The sequence below is a fragment of the Lynx rufus genome, unplaced genomic scaffold (assembly GCF_022079265.1).
Source record: "Lynx rufus isolate CCGP_SWC_20201006 ecotype Redwood Valley unplaced genomic scaffold, mLynRuf1.p SCAF_1, whole genome shotgun sequence".
Taxonomy (NCBI): domain Eukaryota; kingdom Metazoa; phylum Chordata; class Mammalia; order Carnivora; family Felidae; genus Lynx; species Lynx rufus.
The window spans coordinates 26,836,551-26,851,430 of NW_025814823.1; the positions used below are offsets into that span (position 1 = coordinate 26,836,551).

At 34.1% G+C, this 14,880-nt stretch overlaps 1 protein-coding gene across 3 annotated transcripts in view; it reads left to right on the plus strand.

Annotated features, from left to right (window-relative positions):
- The window catches only part of CCDC122 (coiled-coil domain containing 122), a 48,513-nt gene that overhangs the window by 27,794 nt on the left and 5,839 nt on the right, over positions 1 to 14,880 (plus strand). For 2 of the 3 annotated variants that reach the window (XM_047080163.1, XM_047080154.1), the window contains exon 6: positions 3,471 to 3,708. In XM_047080163.1, the coding sequence (XP_046936119.1) occupies positions 3,471 to 3,620 (150 nt within the window). In that variant the 3' untranslated portion in view covers positions 3,621 to 3,708. Of the gene's footprint in view, positions 1 to 3,470; positions 3,940 to 14,880 lie in introns of those variants that run through there. The other variant, XM_047080144.1, reaches the window with a different exon arrangement.

Genomic DNA, 14,880 nt, shown 5'->3' on the forward strand with positions numbered 1-14,880 from the left:
ACTCGCATACCATATAATTAATCCATTGAGAGTGCATAATTCAATGGTTTTTAGTATATTTATCAATAATTTCTAACCATAGCCACATTTAATTTTAGAAATTTTCATCACCTCAAAAAGGAAACATCATACCCTGTAGCTGTAACCTCTTCTTTTGTCTATTTTGTTTACCTATATATTTGCTCTACCATATTCTTCTTTCCTACCTGATGCTCTAAAATTCCTTCTTTTATCATTTCCTGTCTTTTTAGAAAAATAAATTCATTCTTTTAGAATAGGTCTGCTGGTGACAAAGTGTTTTAGTTTTTTTTCATCTGAGAGTGTCTTGGTTTCCCCTTCACCACTGACAGATATTTTTGATGCATATAGAATTCTGGGTTGAATATGTTTTCACTCATATGTGGGTCCTGAAAAACTTAACAGAAGACCAGGGGGGAGTGGAAGAGGGGGAAAAGTTACAGAGAGGGAAGGAGGCAAACCATAAGAGACTCTTAAATACTGAGAACAAACTGAGAGTTGATGGGGGGTGGGGGAGAGGGGAAAGTGGGTGATGGGCATTGAGGAGGGCATCTGTTGGGATGAGCACTGGGTGTTGTATGGAAACCAATTTGACAATAGATTATATTTAATATAAAAAAATAAAATAAAATAATTCTGGATTGAAAGTTCTTTCCTCATTTGAAAAATGCTGTGCCACTTCTTTCTGACCTCCATGATTTCTGATGAAAAATCCTGTCATCCAAATTGTTTTTCTCCCTATAGATGAGGTGCTCTTTTTTTAAATTGAAATTTGATTAACATACAGACTTCATAACATCATAACATAACATAACAACATCATTTTGGGTATGCAATATATCAGTTTTATACATTACTCAGTGCTCATCACAATAAATGCATTCTTAATCCCCTTTACCTACTTTACCCATCCCCCCATCCAATATCCCTTCGGCAACCACCAATTTGTTCTCTGTATATGAACAATACATAATTTAGCAATATATTTTATATAACATTCTTCTCAAAATAGGGTAGCAGCCATTTGATTTTCAAAAACTGTCTCAAATAGCACATGACTCCTTCACTTTTCTATGTGTGTGTTACATTCCTTACAAAACCCCTTCTAAAGATATATGTCCTCCTGAACTTGCATTCTAGTTGGAGACATAGACATAAACAATATATGTAAGTAAAATATATGGCATGTTAGCTAAGGATAGGATTAAGGACAAAAAAATGGAGCAGAGAAGGGAATATGTAATATATGTGGTGTAAGGAGAGAGAAGGTGAAATATTATATCTTCTAGCCATCAAAAGCTGCACTGAGAAGGTCTCTTTCAGCAAAATCCTAAAAGAAGTGAAGGAGCTAGGCATGCAGATCTGAGTGAGAGCTTTCCAGGAAAAAGTAAATGCAAGTGCAAAGGTCTTAAGATGAGACCATTCCTGGGCTCAGAGGTTAGAAGAGCAGTGTGGCTAGAATGGAGGGAAGGAAGAAAACAGTAGTGGATGAGGTCAGATTTGGCTGATACAGGGCCTTGTTTTCTTTTTGCCACTGTGTTTTGTGACCACCACCTCTCCTTCATTATTGCTTGTTTCTTCCTATCCAGAAACAGTAACTGAATGAGAGTAGTGGCCCATCCACTTCCTAGAGGCAAAAGGTTACTTTCTGTACAGAACCATTTACATCCTTGGCTGCCTATAGATAATCAAATTTGAACATTAAGACACATCTCAAAGTCTGAATGTTATCAGTAGAGGCTGAACAAATGGCTGACTTTCAAGAAGGCTCACAATGTGAACTTTGCCTTTACAAAGTCACTTCTTGTCTCTCTCCCTCTCTTTTTTCCCTTTGTTCATTTGTTGTATGCATGGGGGGGTTGTTTATTTGTTAATTTCAAGTTTTTATTTAAATTCTAGTTAGTTACCAGAGGGAAACGGGTGGGGGGGGGATGGGTGAAATAGGTGATGGGGATTAAGGAGTGCACCTGTCATGATGAGCACTCCATGATGTATGGAATTGTTCAGTAACTATATTGTACACCTGAAACTAATATAACATTGTATGTTAACTAGCTGGAATTAAAATAATACAAAATAAGACAAATGAAATATTGGCATGTGAAAAAGAAAAAAATAAAGTCACTTCTTGGCCAAACTGCCTTTTAGCCTTGTGAGCTTAGAAACTTAATCTTGTTAGTATCCCAGAGTTGCTTAGACATAGAGAGATGCTAGTAAGTTCACAAGAAACTGATGTATATAACTCAAATATCAGCTTATTAATTTACAATAATAAAATTCTCAAGGAAACCAGATAACTTATGTCAGCCATTGGTGCTTCTCCCTGTAAGGGAACTACATTGGAAGCCAGGAGTTGGTTAGTGAGCATGGAAATCAAGTCAGTCATCTGAGTTTGAATGTTCTTGGACTCTGGCTCTGGGTGCTCAAGGAGCCAATCCCCATAACACAGTTACACTTGTCAGATAATCAGTTCCTACCAGCACATGACTCCTTAACTTTCCTATGTGTGTGCTACATTCTTCACAAAACCTCTTCTAATGATATATTCTTTCTTTAGGTGTATTAATACCTTTTGTGACATCTAGCTATGACTGGTGATCTGGAGTCCCACTAAGGGTACCTTGCACATCTCTACTCTGATCCATTGTGTATTAGTTTCATAGCTTACTACTGAAGAATAATTTTAGAAGCATGCTACTATGCAACTGACCAAATTTACTGATTAAACAAAAATTTGTTTTAGTTATTTTATTGCTATGAATATATTCTATGAACAGCAGTATGTGCACATTCAGCAACTATTCTCTCCTTATGAATATATTCTATTGTATATACCAGTGGATATAATATATAAATATATTATGTATAGTGGATATGTATGTTTTTATATAGAAATATAGATATAAATATATATCCTCTTAAGTATATTCAATGTATAAAAAATCTTTTTTTGAATATAGTTTCACATCTAATATGATGTTTCAGTTTATATTAATTTACTTCTAATCCTTTTCAAGTCATTTTTTATTTTGTAAACATATTAGCAGGGTTAGTTCACCAGTTTCAATGAATTATCTGAACTTAAAGAATTAACAAAAATGAAAACTTAGAATGACATAAAGTTTATAGAACTTTATGTGAAGTGTCAGTTGACAAGTTTTCACTTTGTCTTTATGGTAGTAATTTGATGTCTCTGTCCCCATTTCCCTGATGCTGTTGCAGAGCTGTATTTTGATATAATTTATTTTTTTGTAATCACGTATGTCTTATTTTATGCATTAAAAGCATTATTCTGAGGAGTCCATAGTCTTCACCATATTGTCAAAAGGACCCATGGTATAATAACGGTAAAGAAGGTCTGAGTTAAGGCAGGAACTTGGAAACAAAACGAGTGACCTTTGGTGGGGGAAAAGCAGAGGGGAGATTCAGGATGTGTACTCTTGTTTTAACAGGTACAACATAAGAGATATAATGCAATTCTTAAGCGTTTGCATTGTCAAGTGAACAAGCTTCAGTCAAATAGAAGACAATGGCAATCGAACATTCAACAACTGGAAAAAACTGCAGCTGAACTGAGAAAACGCATTGGAATGAAATACTAACGTGGCTAAAGGGCAATGTAGAACATAGACTATGCCAACGAAACAGAACATTCTTTGGATTCTTAACAACCAGCATCTACTACCAGAGGTCTGTCTTAATAACAGATGTATTTTCTCTCTCTCTCTTTTTTTTTTTCTTGAATCAGTTACCTGCTTACCTTCCAAGCCTACAATTGACAACAGTAGAGAGACAATAGGAATGCTTATGTAAGAATAGTGCAAGATTCTATATAAACATTTTGAGTGTATAAGATAAACTGTACTCATGATTCTTATTTTATAAATGTGTTGTTTGCACTATCATATGAGGTAAAAATTTAGAAGGAAACACTTGAAGTTATAATGATTTATTTTAAATGATTTATTTTAAATGATTTATTTTAAATGATTGTTTCAAACATTTTATTAAAACTTGCTTTTTTACCACTGCCTTCACAGTAGTCCACAAATATTGACATTTATAATAATGTTGTTGTATGTTCAGTGCTTCAGGTACTTTACTCAGTTTTTTATTCTGAAGGTAGCAATCATTTTTTTCTTTGTTATTAGATAACATAATTTTAGAGTGTTGCAATGCATAAAATTTTTTGTTTACTTTTCTGTCTGTAAATTTGTTAGTAATATTCTGTGATGAAATTGATGTTATAGCATCGTGCAAGGCAAATATGAGCTCTTAAAAAAAGAATATTAACCAGTATACACTACCATGTATTTTTTCTCACTGGAAGTCATACACTATGTTCCTGGCAACATGTCAAAATTTAACTTGATACTAAGATAAAAATGCTCCTTCTTATGGCTCCATTGAATCAAATTTTTAGGAACAAAAAAAATATTGAGGATAATGGTTTTTAAATATTTACTTTTAGGACTTAATGCTTTCAAAGCAACAACATCAAAAAGGTATCTCAAGTCCATTTTCTCCTCACCTTTCTTTGTGCCTACGACTAAGTAAGAGGATAGCTGATATAAAACCTGACATAAATAATCTTGTTATGTCTAACATTAATAATCCTATTATGAATTAGCATGGCTCAATATGGCTAACATGTCAAATATCTTTGCTGTTAACACAATCAGCCTTGGTGCATGACTCAGAAATGCAGTTAGACTAAAAATGGTTAAACCTACAGATTGTAGACAGTATCCACTATGCTCAGCGGAAGACAAGGCTGACACAAAGGCTGATGATATAAAAATATTTCAGTGTATTTTGCATATTTAAAAGGTTATTTTTATAATTATACTTTATAATTTTATTTACAGTTTATAATAGAAAAATTCTAGCTTTCTAAACTTTTTAAGCTTATAATAGGTTTCAAAATATTTGTACGTGATAGCTAAACACCTTGAGTTATGTTTGTGAAAATTATTTTTAAATTAAGATAGAGAAATAGGTTTAATCTGCTTAAGATAATGTGTTCTATTTGAGAAAGTTGTTTTTAATGTAGTTTTCTGAAATACCCATGATAACAATACATGTACCTATTTTAAATTTTGTGACAGATGAAAGAATTATTTGAAAGAGAAATTCTTTTCTTTCCTTTCTCTTTCTAATCTTGAAAATCATTTCAGATGATGGAGGCTTTCAGATTAACCAAGAAGAACTAAAACTTGAGGTATCCTCAAGCCTGATCATATAGTTAGTGCATATGATATCTCAACATAATCATAAACTCTGCAGTTAGAAAATGAAGTAATTTTTTAAATTTCTCTATAGCTGAATCTAGATTAGAATATGAGCTCTTCTGCTTAATGGCCTTTGTCACATACACTTTTGCGTTACAACTCAGTCTATTTTGAGTAATCATTCAGTCAGATTCTCCTTCTACTCATTTTCTTCTTGGAGGTAGTCTAAATTCCTGGAGCAGGGGATGGGCAGTACACTTACATTGTTTGTCATCAGGGGAAGGGTCCTGGTCCAAGCAGCATTCTCACTGGCCTCTGCAGAGCTGTAACCCATCTTCTTGGTCTTGAGGAGTTTGCCTATGCCACACCTGCAGTTGTTGTCTCTGATTAATGTGGTCAGCCTCCTCACCCAATCACAAGGTCTCTTCTGCTCATGTTTACTTCTCTTTTTCTGTATGTAGGACAAATTTTACCTCTTTGGGGCCTGTTATTCTACTCACGAATTCTTCCTGACTTTTTGATTCCTGGTATAAAATGAGTCTTTCAAGTCTCTCAGTGCTTTGGAGCTCAGCAAATTTTTCCTCTCAAAATGCCCCGTGTTCTGCAAAGGAAAGCTATGATTTTAACACTATTGTGTCTACTGTGGACTCTTTAAAAAGCCTAACGTGAAGCTCAAAGCTGATAAATGACTTCTAAATTCTGAGTAGTTGTGTCCTGACTCTAGCCTGCTAAGTTCTATTATCTAAATGATCAGGAAAAGGTAAGTAGTGCAAGGAAGCAGTGGGAGGAAAAAAACCTACAGTTATATATCAAAATATTACTTACCACATGTGCAACGTATAGGCAAATTATAGTTGACCAATGTGAATAAATTGATATCTACTTTTAAGTCATATATTAACAGTGGTGATTTCCATTGTCAAAGCAGCTATCATAGGCACTGTCAAGGACAGTATAAATGATCTATGTGTTATCTGTTAGGCCATGTTATTCTAGTCAATTGATTAATCATGTTATTTTCTAAAAGACTAAAGATATGAAATAGCAACAATAGTAACATAATTGAGCAACTATGCAATGCCCTATTTGGCAATTTGCATACATTAATTCATTTACTCTTCAGAATAATGAGAATAATGGCTTAAAGTATATATTATTGTCCTTGATTTACAGATGGGGAAACTGAGGCTTAGGGACTTGCTTAAGATCTTATCACACAGCTCATCAGGGGCAGAGTTGAAATTCATTGTCCTATTTTTTTTAGCTACATAAAATATCCTGCAAGAAATGATCCCAAAGAAAGCCTCAATTTTACAATTTTATTATTAAATAAATATTTTATTTGTATACTTAATCAATTTTTAAAATAAATTACAAGGCATAAGACAAATTTAACTTAAAGGAGAAATCTTATGGTTAAAAAAAGGGGGGAATTCCACATATAGGTCACCACACCGTCCTAACAAGTGAAAAGTTAATAGGCTGAAAAATCAATAACTCTTCTTGGATCCCTAAGAGGTGAGGACACAAGGGAAACCACTGTCTCTGAAGTTGGAGACACAGGTAGGCAAATACAACAAGGCACTGCTGGCCAGAGCAGAGACTCACAAACCGCCATAGGAAACAGTGTCAGGACAGGAAAACCTAACTGTAATTGATAAATTTCTGGAGTCCTGGCGTACTCTAAGAGTTAAAAACCCCAGGGGAACCCAGGCAGAGGTAGGTCCCCACAATACTGTGAGATTTATCTCCAGATAAGAATTACAACTGAGTTCTTCTCAGGAACCATACAGGCAAGAAGAGAGTGGTGTGAAATATTTAAAGTGTTGACAGAATAAAATCCACCAACCTAGAATTCTGTACCCTATGAAATTATCCTTCAGAAGTGAAGGAGAAATAAAGACTCTCAGACAAATTGAGGGAATTTAATGCAGTAGACCTACCTCACAGGAAATGTTAAAGAAGTTCTTTAGAGAAATAAAAAATAATATAAGTAAGAAACTTGAATCTGTATAAAGTAAGGAAGAGTATCAAAGAAGGAATAAGTGAAGGTAAAAGGAAACATTTTATTTTTCTCATTCTTTTTTTCTTTTAATTTTAGTTAGGTAACATACAGTGCAATATTGGTTTCAGGAGTAGAATTCAGTGATTTGTCATTTGCATACATCATCCAGTGCTCATCACAAAAAAGTGCCCTCCTTAATACCCATCACCCAAGTAGCCCATTCCCCACCCACCTAATTCCACAAACCCTCAGTTTGTTCTCTATCATTGAGAGTCTCTTGTGGTTTGTTTCCCTCTCTCCTTTCTCCCTGCTTCCCATATGTTCACCTATTTTGTTTCTTAAATTCCACATATGAGTGAAATCATATGGTATTTGTCTTTCTCTGTTTGACTTATCTTGCTTAGCATAATACCTTCTAGCTCCATCCATGTCATTGCAAATGGCAAGATTTCATTCTTTTTGATGGTTGAGTAATATCCCATTGTATATGTATACCACATCTTCTTTCTCCATTTATCAGTCAGTGGATACTTGTGCTCTCTCCACAGTTTGGCTATTGTTGATAATGCTGCTATAAACACTGGGGTGCATATACACCTTTACATCTGTACTTTTGTATCCTTTGGGTAAATACCTAATAGTGCAATTGCTGGATTGTAGGGTAGTTCTATTTTTAGTTTTTTAAGGAGCCTCCATACAGTTTTCCAGAGTGGCTGCACCAGTTTGCTTTCCCCTGAACAAGTGAAAAAGTGGTCCCCTTCTCAGGGTCCTCACCAACCCCTGCAGTTTCCTGAGTTGTTAATTTTAGCCATTCTGACTGGTGTGAGGTGGTATCTCATTATGGTTTTGGTTTGTATTTCCTTGACAATGAGTGATGTTGAGCATCTTTTCATGTTTCTGTTAACCATCTTGATGTCTGCTTTGGAAAAGTGTCTATTCATGTCTTTTGCTCATTTTTTCACTGGATTATTTGTTTTTTTGGGTATTGAGTTTGATAAATTCTTTATAGATCTTGGATGCCAAGACTTTATCAGATATGTTGTTTGCAAATAACTTCTCCCATTCTGTAGGCTGCCTTTTCATTTTGTTGATTGTTTCCTTCACTGTGCAGAAGGTTTTTTATCTGGATGAAGTCCCAGTAGTCCATGTTTGCTTTTGTTTCCCTTACCCCTGGTGTATTTTTCTTATTCTTTTTTTATTTTTAATTTTTTAACGTTTGTTTATTTTTGGGACAGAGACAGAGCATGAGTGGGGGAGGGTCAGAGAGAACAGGAGACACAGAATCCGAAACAGGCTCCAGGCTCTGAGCTGTCAGCACAGAGCATGATGTGGGGCTTGAACTCACGGACCACGAGATCATGACCTGAGCTGAAGTCGGACGCTTAACCGACTGAGCCACCCAGGTGCCCCATATTTTTCTATTCTTAATTGATATAACAGATAACAATTTGCTCGAAATAATAATGTTAGCAACAATGTATTCAAATATACACACTTATATATATACAAATATGTTATGAATGCTTCTATATGTGAAATGAGTGACGGCAATGATAGAAGGCATGGGAGGAAAGAATTAAGATTATTTTGTTATTAAAAGATATTCATACTACCAGTGAAATGGTATAGTGTTACTTGAAAGTGGACTTGGTTTGGTTGTAAATATATATTACAAATTCAAGGGCAAGCACTAAGAAAAGTTAAAAAATAAGTGTAACTGATATTCTCCAAGAAGAGAAAATGGAATCATATAAAATGCTTGACCAAAACCACAAAAGGCAGGAAAAAAAGTGAGAGACAAAAAAAGTGAGAGACAAAAAGTGAGAGAACAAAACACAAGGGCAAAAATCGAAAACATTAACAAATATGCTAGGTATGAATCCAGCTATATCAGTTATCACTATGAATGTCAATGATGTAAATGCACCAATTAAAGACAGAGATTATCAGAGTGGATCAAAAAACACAAGTCATATGTTGTCTATATGAAGCCACTTTAAATATAAAGACACATACAGATGAAAAGTAAATGGATAGAGAAAAATATACCATGCTGACATTAATCAAAAGAAAACAGGAGTAGCTATATACTTTCATAACGGAGCAGACTTCAAAGTAAGGAAAGTTATTAGAGATTAAGAAGGACATTACATAGTAAGAAAGGGGTCAATTCTTTAAGAAGACATAATAATTCTTAATGTGGATGCATCTAACAACAGAGCATCAAACTATGTGGGGCAAAAACTGATAGAACTGCCAAGGAAAAATAGATAACTCCACTATCATAGTTGCAGACTTCAACATAACTCTATCAGAAATGGACAGATTCACCAAAAGAAATTCAGTAAGGACATCGTTGAATTCAACAACACCATCAATCAACTGGATACAACTCACACCGATACACTACTTCATCCAACAACAGCAGAATACAGATTTTTCTCAAGCTTACATAGAACATTCACCAAAATAGACAATATTCTGGGCCATAAAACATACCTTAACAAATTTAAAAGAGTAGAAATCATAAAATATTTGCTCTCAGACCATAATGGAATTAAACTAGAAATCAATAACAAAAAATAACTGGAATAATCCCCAAATAGGTAGAGATTAAAGTACATACTTCCAAATAAATAGATCAAAGAAGAAATCTCAAGAAATTATAAAATATTTTGAACTAAATGAAAATGAAAACACAATTTATCCAAATTTGTGGAACACAGTAAAAGCAGTGCTTAGATAAAAATTTATGGCATTGAATGCATATATTAGAAAAGAAAAAAAAATCTAAAATTAATCATCTAAACTTCCACATTAGGAAGCTAGAAAAAAAAAAACAGTAAATTACATTCAAAGTAAGTAGACGAAAAGAAATAAGAATTAGAGCAGAGATCAATGAAATAAAATGCAGGATATCAGTAGAGAAAAATCAATGAAACCACAATCTGGTTCTTTGAAGAAATTAGTACAATTACTGACCCTCTAGCTACATTAACTAAGACAAAAAGGACAAGTCACAAATTTCTAATATCAGAAATGAAAGAGGAGACATCACTATAGATCTCATGGAAATTAAAAGGATAATAAAGGAATACTATGAATAGCTCTATGCCCATAAATTTGATACCCTAAATGAAATGGACTAATTCCTTGAATGATATAATCTGCCAAAACTGACACAAGAAAAAACAGATGATCTGAATAGGCCTATATTTATTTAAGGAATTGAATCAATAACTCATCACATTCCAAAACAGAAAGCCCCAAACCCAGAGGGTTCAGTGGTAAATTCTGCCAAACATTTAAAAATTACACCCATTCTCTATAATCTCTTTCAGAGGATAGAAGCAAAGGAAATACTTCTTAACTCATTCTATGAGGCCAGCATTAACCTAATACCAAAACCAGACAAAAAAATTACAAGAAAATAAAACTATAAACCAATATCTCTCGTGAACCTAAATTTAAAAATCCTCAACAAAATATGAGCAAATCAAATCCAAAAAAGTATAAAAGAAATTGTATGCCATGATCAAGTGGGAATTGTCATAGGTACACAATTATGGCTCAACATCCAAAAATCAATTAACATAATCCATCACATCAACAGACTTAAAAAAGTAAAATCATGTGATTATACCAATAGATACATAAAAATCATTTAACAAATCCAAATCCCATTTATAATAAAAACACTCAGTAAAGTAACAATACAGGAGAACTTTCTCAACTTGATAAAAAAATTCTACAGCCAACATCATACTTAATGGTAAGAAACTCAAAGCTTTCCCATTAAGATTAGAACAAGGCAAGGATACTTTCTCTCACCATTCCTTTTCAACATCACACTGTAAGTCCTTGCTGATGCAATAAGGTGAGAAAAAGAAATAATATGTATACAGATTAGGGAAGATAAAAACTGTTCATAGATGACATGATAATCTAGGTATAAAACTGAAAATAATTGAAAAAAAGAACAAGCTGCTGGAACCAATAATCAATTATAGCAAATTTTCAGGTAATATAAAAAAGTCAATGCTTTTATATAACGATAGTGAACAAGTAGAATATGAAATTTAAAACCATACCATTTACTTAGCACCCCTAAAAATGAAATACTTAGGTACAAATCTAATAAAATATGTGCAAGATCTATATGAGAAAAACTAAAAAACTCAGATGAAGGTGTTCAAAGAAGAACTACATAAATGGAGAGATATTCCATGTTCACTGGTAGAAAGACTCATTATAGCCAACATGTCAGTTCTTCCCAAGGTGATCTACAGATTCAATTCAATCCCGATCAAAATCCCAGTAAGTTATTTTATGGATAGTGACAAACTGATTGTAAAGTTTATAGAGGGAGGCAAAAGACTAAAGACTAGCCAGCACAGTATTGAAGAGGAAAAACAAAGTTGGAGCGCTGACCTTATTTGACATCAAGACATACTATCAAGTTGCAGTAATCAAGATGGTGTTGTACTGGTGAAATAATAGGTAAATGTAACAGACAGCCACATAAAGAGACCCACATAAATGTATCAACTGATCTTTGGCAAAGGAGCAAAGGTAATACAGTGGAGCAAAGATAGTCCCATTCAACAAATGGTGCTGAAACAATTGGATATCCACATGCAAAACAATGAACCTAGACACAGACCTTACACCCTTCACAAAAATTAACTCAAGGAGTGTCTGGGTGGCTCAATTGGTTAAGCAACTGACTCTTGATTTAGTCTCAGGTCATGCTCTCATGGTCTGTGAGGTCAAGCCCCGCATTGGGCTCTCTGCTGACAGCACAGAGCCTGCTCAGGATATATTCTCTCTCTCTCTCTCTCTCTCTCTCTCTCTCTCTCTCTCTCTCTCCCCCCCGTCCCTCCCCCACTCAATTTGCTCTCTCTCTTTCTCTCAAAATAAATAAATAAATAAGCTTAAAAACAAACAAACAACAACAAAATTAAAGTGGATCATAGACCTAAACATAAAATGCTAAACTGTAAACTCCTAGAAGGTAACATAGGAGAAAATCTAGATGATGTTGGGTTTGGTGTTGCCATTTTAGATACAACACCAAAGGCAACCCATGAAATAAATAGTTGATAAGCTAAACTTCATTAAAATTAAAAGTTTCTATTGTGTAAAAGACACTGTCACAAGAGAATGATAAGACAAGCCACAGACTGGGAGAAAATACTGCAAAAGCTCCATTTGATAAAAGACTGTTATTTAAAATGAAGAACTCTTAAAATTCAATAACAAGAACACAAACAACTAGATTTTGAAAGTGGACCAAAGACCTTAACAGAAGCCTCACCAGAGAAGACAGATGGCAAATAGCATATGAAAAGGTGTTCCACTTTATATGTCACCAGGGAAGTGTGAATTAAACAATGAGATACACTACACACTTATTAGGATGGCCAATGTCAGGAACCCTGACAACACCAAAATGCTAATGAGGATGTGGAGCAACAGGAACTCTCATTCATTTCTGGTGGGAATGCAAAATATACAGCCATTTTGAAAGACAGTTTGGTGGTTTCTCATAAAACTGAACATATTCTTACCATACAATCCAGCAATTGTGCTGCTTGGTGTTTATCCAAAGGAGTTAAAGACTGATGTCTATGCCAAAACACAGATGTTTATGGCAGCTTTATCCATAATTGTCAAAAGTTTGGAAGCAACCAAAATGTCCTTCAGTAGGTGATTAGCTACATAAACTGTGGTATATTCAGACAATGGAACATTATTTAGTCCTAAAAAGAAATGAGTTATTAAGCTATGAAAAGACTTGGAGGAACCTGAATGAATATTACTAAGTGAAAGAAGCCAATCTGACAAGGCAGTAATACCGCATGATTCCAACCATATGACATTCTGAAAAGGTAAAACGATGGAGATAATAAAAAGATCAGTGGCTGCTAGGGTTGGGGGCAGGGTAGGGGAGAGATGCATAGGCAGAGAACAGAGGAATTTTAGGGCAGTAGAAATACTCTGTATGATATTATAATGATGGATATATATCATTATACTATTTATCCAAATCCGTACATAGTATAACACCAAGAGTGAACCCTAAGGTAGACAATGGACTTTGATTATGATGTGAAAGTGCCATTCTGGTGAGTGAAGTTGATAATGAGGAAAGCTTTGCATGTGTAGGGACAAGGAGTATATGGGAAATCTTGTACTTCCCTCTCAATTTTGTAGTAAACCTAAAACTGCTCTTAAAAATAGTCTTTTTAAAAAGCACTCAAATGTAGTTAACACTACATCAAGGTCAGTATCAGTAAACATTTTGCTAAGTGAAGTGAAATCCTGTTTATAAATATTACTTTGGAACCTTTTAAAATTCATATAGGTGACTGCAATGAAAACTCTATGTTCCTGTATCACCTAACATTGAATGTGGAATCCATTGCTCATATAAAAATCATTCAGGCCTATATTAATGATATGGCGATTTGAGACCATTTTTTGGCAGAGGAATCAGTAGATTGAGAAGAGCTTATAGTTTTGCAACTATTTGATTTGTTAGCTGCTTATATTTTCAATATTGCACATATTTTTCATTAAGCTAAGGATAACTAAAGCTAATGATCAGAATCTAAAAATTATATGCCTTTCAAAAATAATCTATGTTATATTTGTTTATTTGAATTTATAATGTATTTCTAAGGAAAGGGTTTTTTTTTTCCTTTTCTGATAAATTTGGCAGTGTGAGTAATGGGTTTTCGATATCACATTATTTATCATATAATATTCTCCTGAATGTTGCTGAACTATGACCAAAACCAGGAAAAACAAATTGAAACAGATACTAATAGCAGGATAGCTTTATTTAATACATAGCTAAGAATGGGATGCTCCAAATTGCTTTTTCTTTTCTGTAATTTTCAATTTAAACGATGGCTTTGAGATCTAAAACTTTAGAAAAATAAAAATAGTATGTGATTTGGTAATGGCAGAGCTGTTTACATAATCTAGTGAAGAGAGACATGAAGTAATGAAATTTAAATATCTTAATTAATGAGATGATGTATTCAAAAGGAAAATCAGAGTTCATGCAATAAATAGTTTTAAAAGGCTTATTACCCAAAAGTTCCCTGGCATAACAGTCATGTCCAAATTGGAATAAAACACATAAATATCAGATGTGTTCCAGTATTTCTCAGTCCACACAGCACAAGGTAATTTAGAGACAGTGATAATACACTAACAATCTAAGATATAGTTTCTGTCCAAAATGTTTAACTCAAGACATATGATCCCCCTCATCTACTATTATTTGTTACTCCCCCTGACATTATTTGACATAGTATTTAGACAAATGTAATCACTTTGCTTGTATTGAAGAAGCTTCATCAAGGTGTTCTCAAGACTATGTATGTCTCCTTGAGTCCACAGTGCTGCTTTCTTTGTGTACCTGGCATAACTAACTAACAACTAACTAGCTAGCAAGCCTGCAATCTGCATGAGTTGTTTTGTCTTCAGTGACTAATGTTAACTAACTCATGCACAGTGATCCAACCAGATGTCAGCACATCCAATTGGCTGAAAATATCACAGTTTTCTCTTCATCTGCCTGTTCCACAGAGACTGTACAGAGCCATCCTTAAG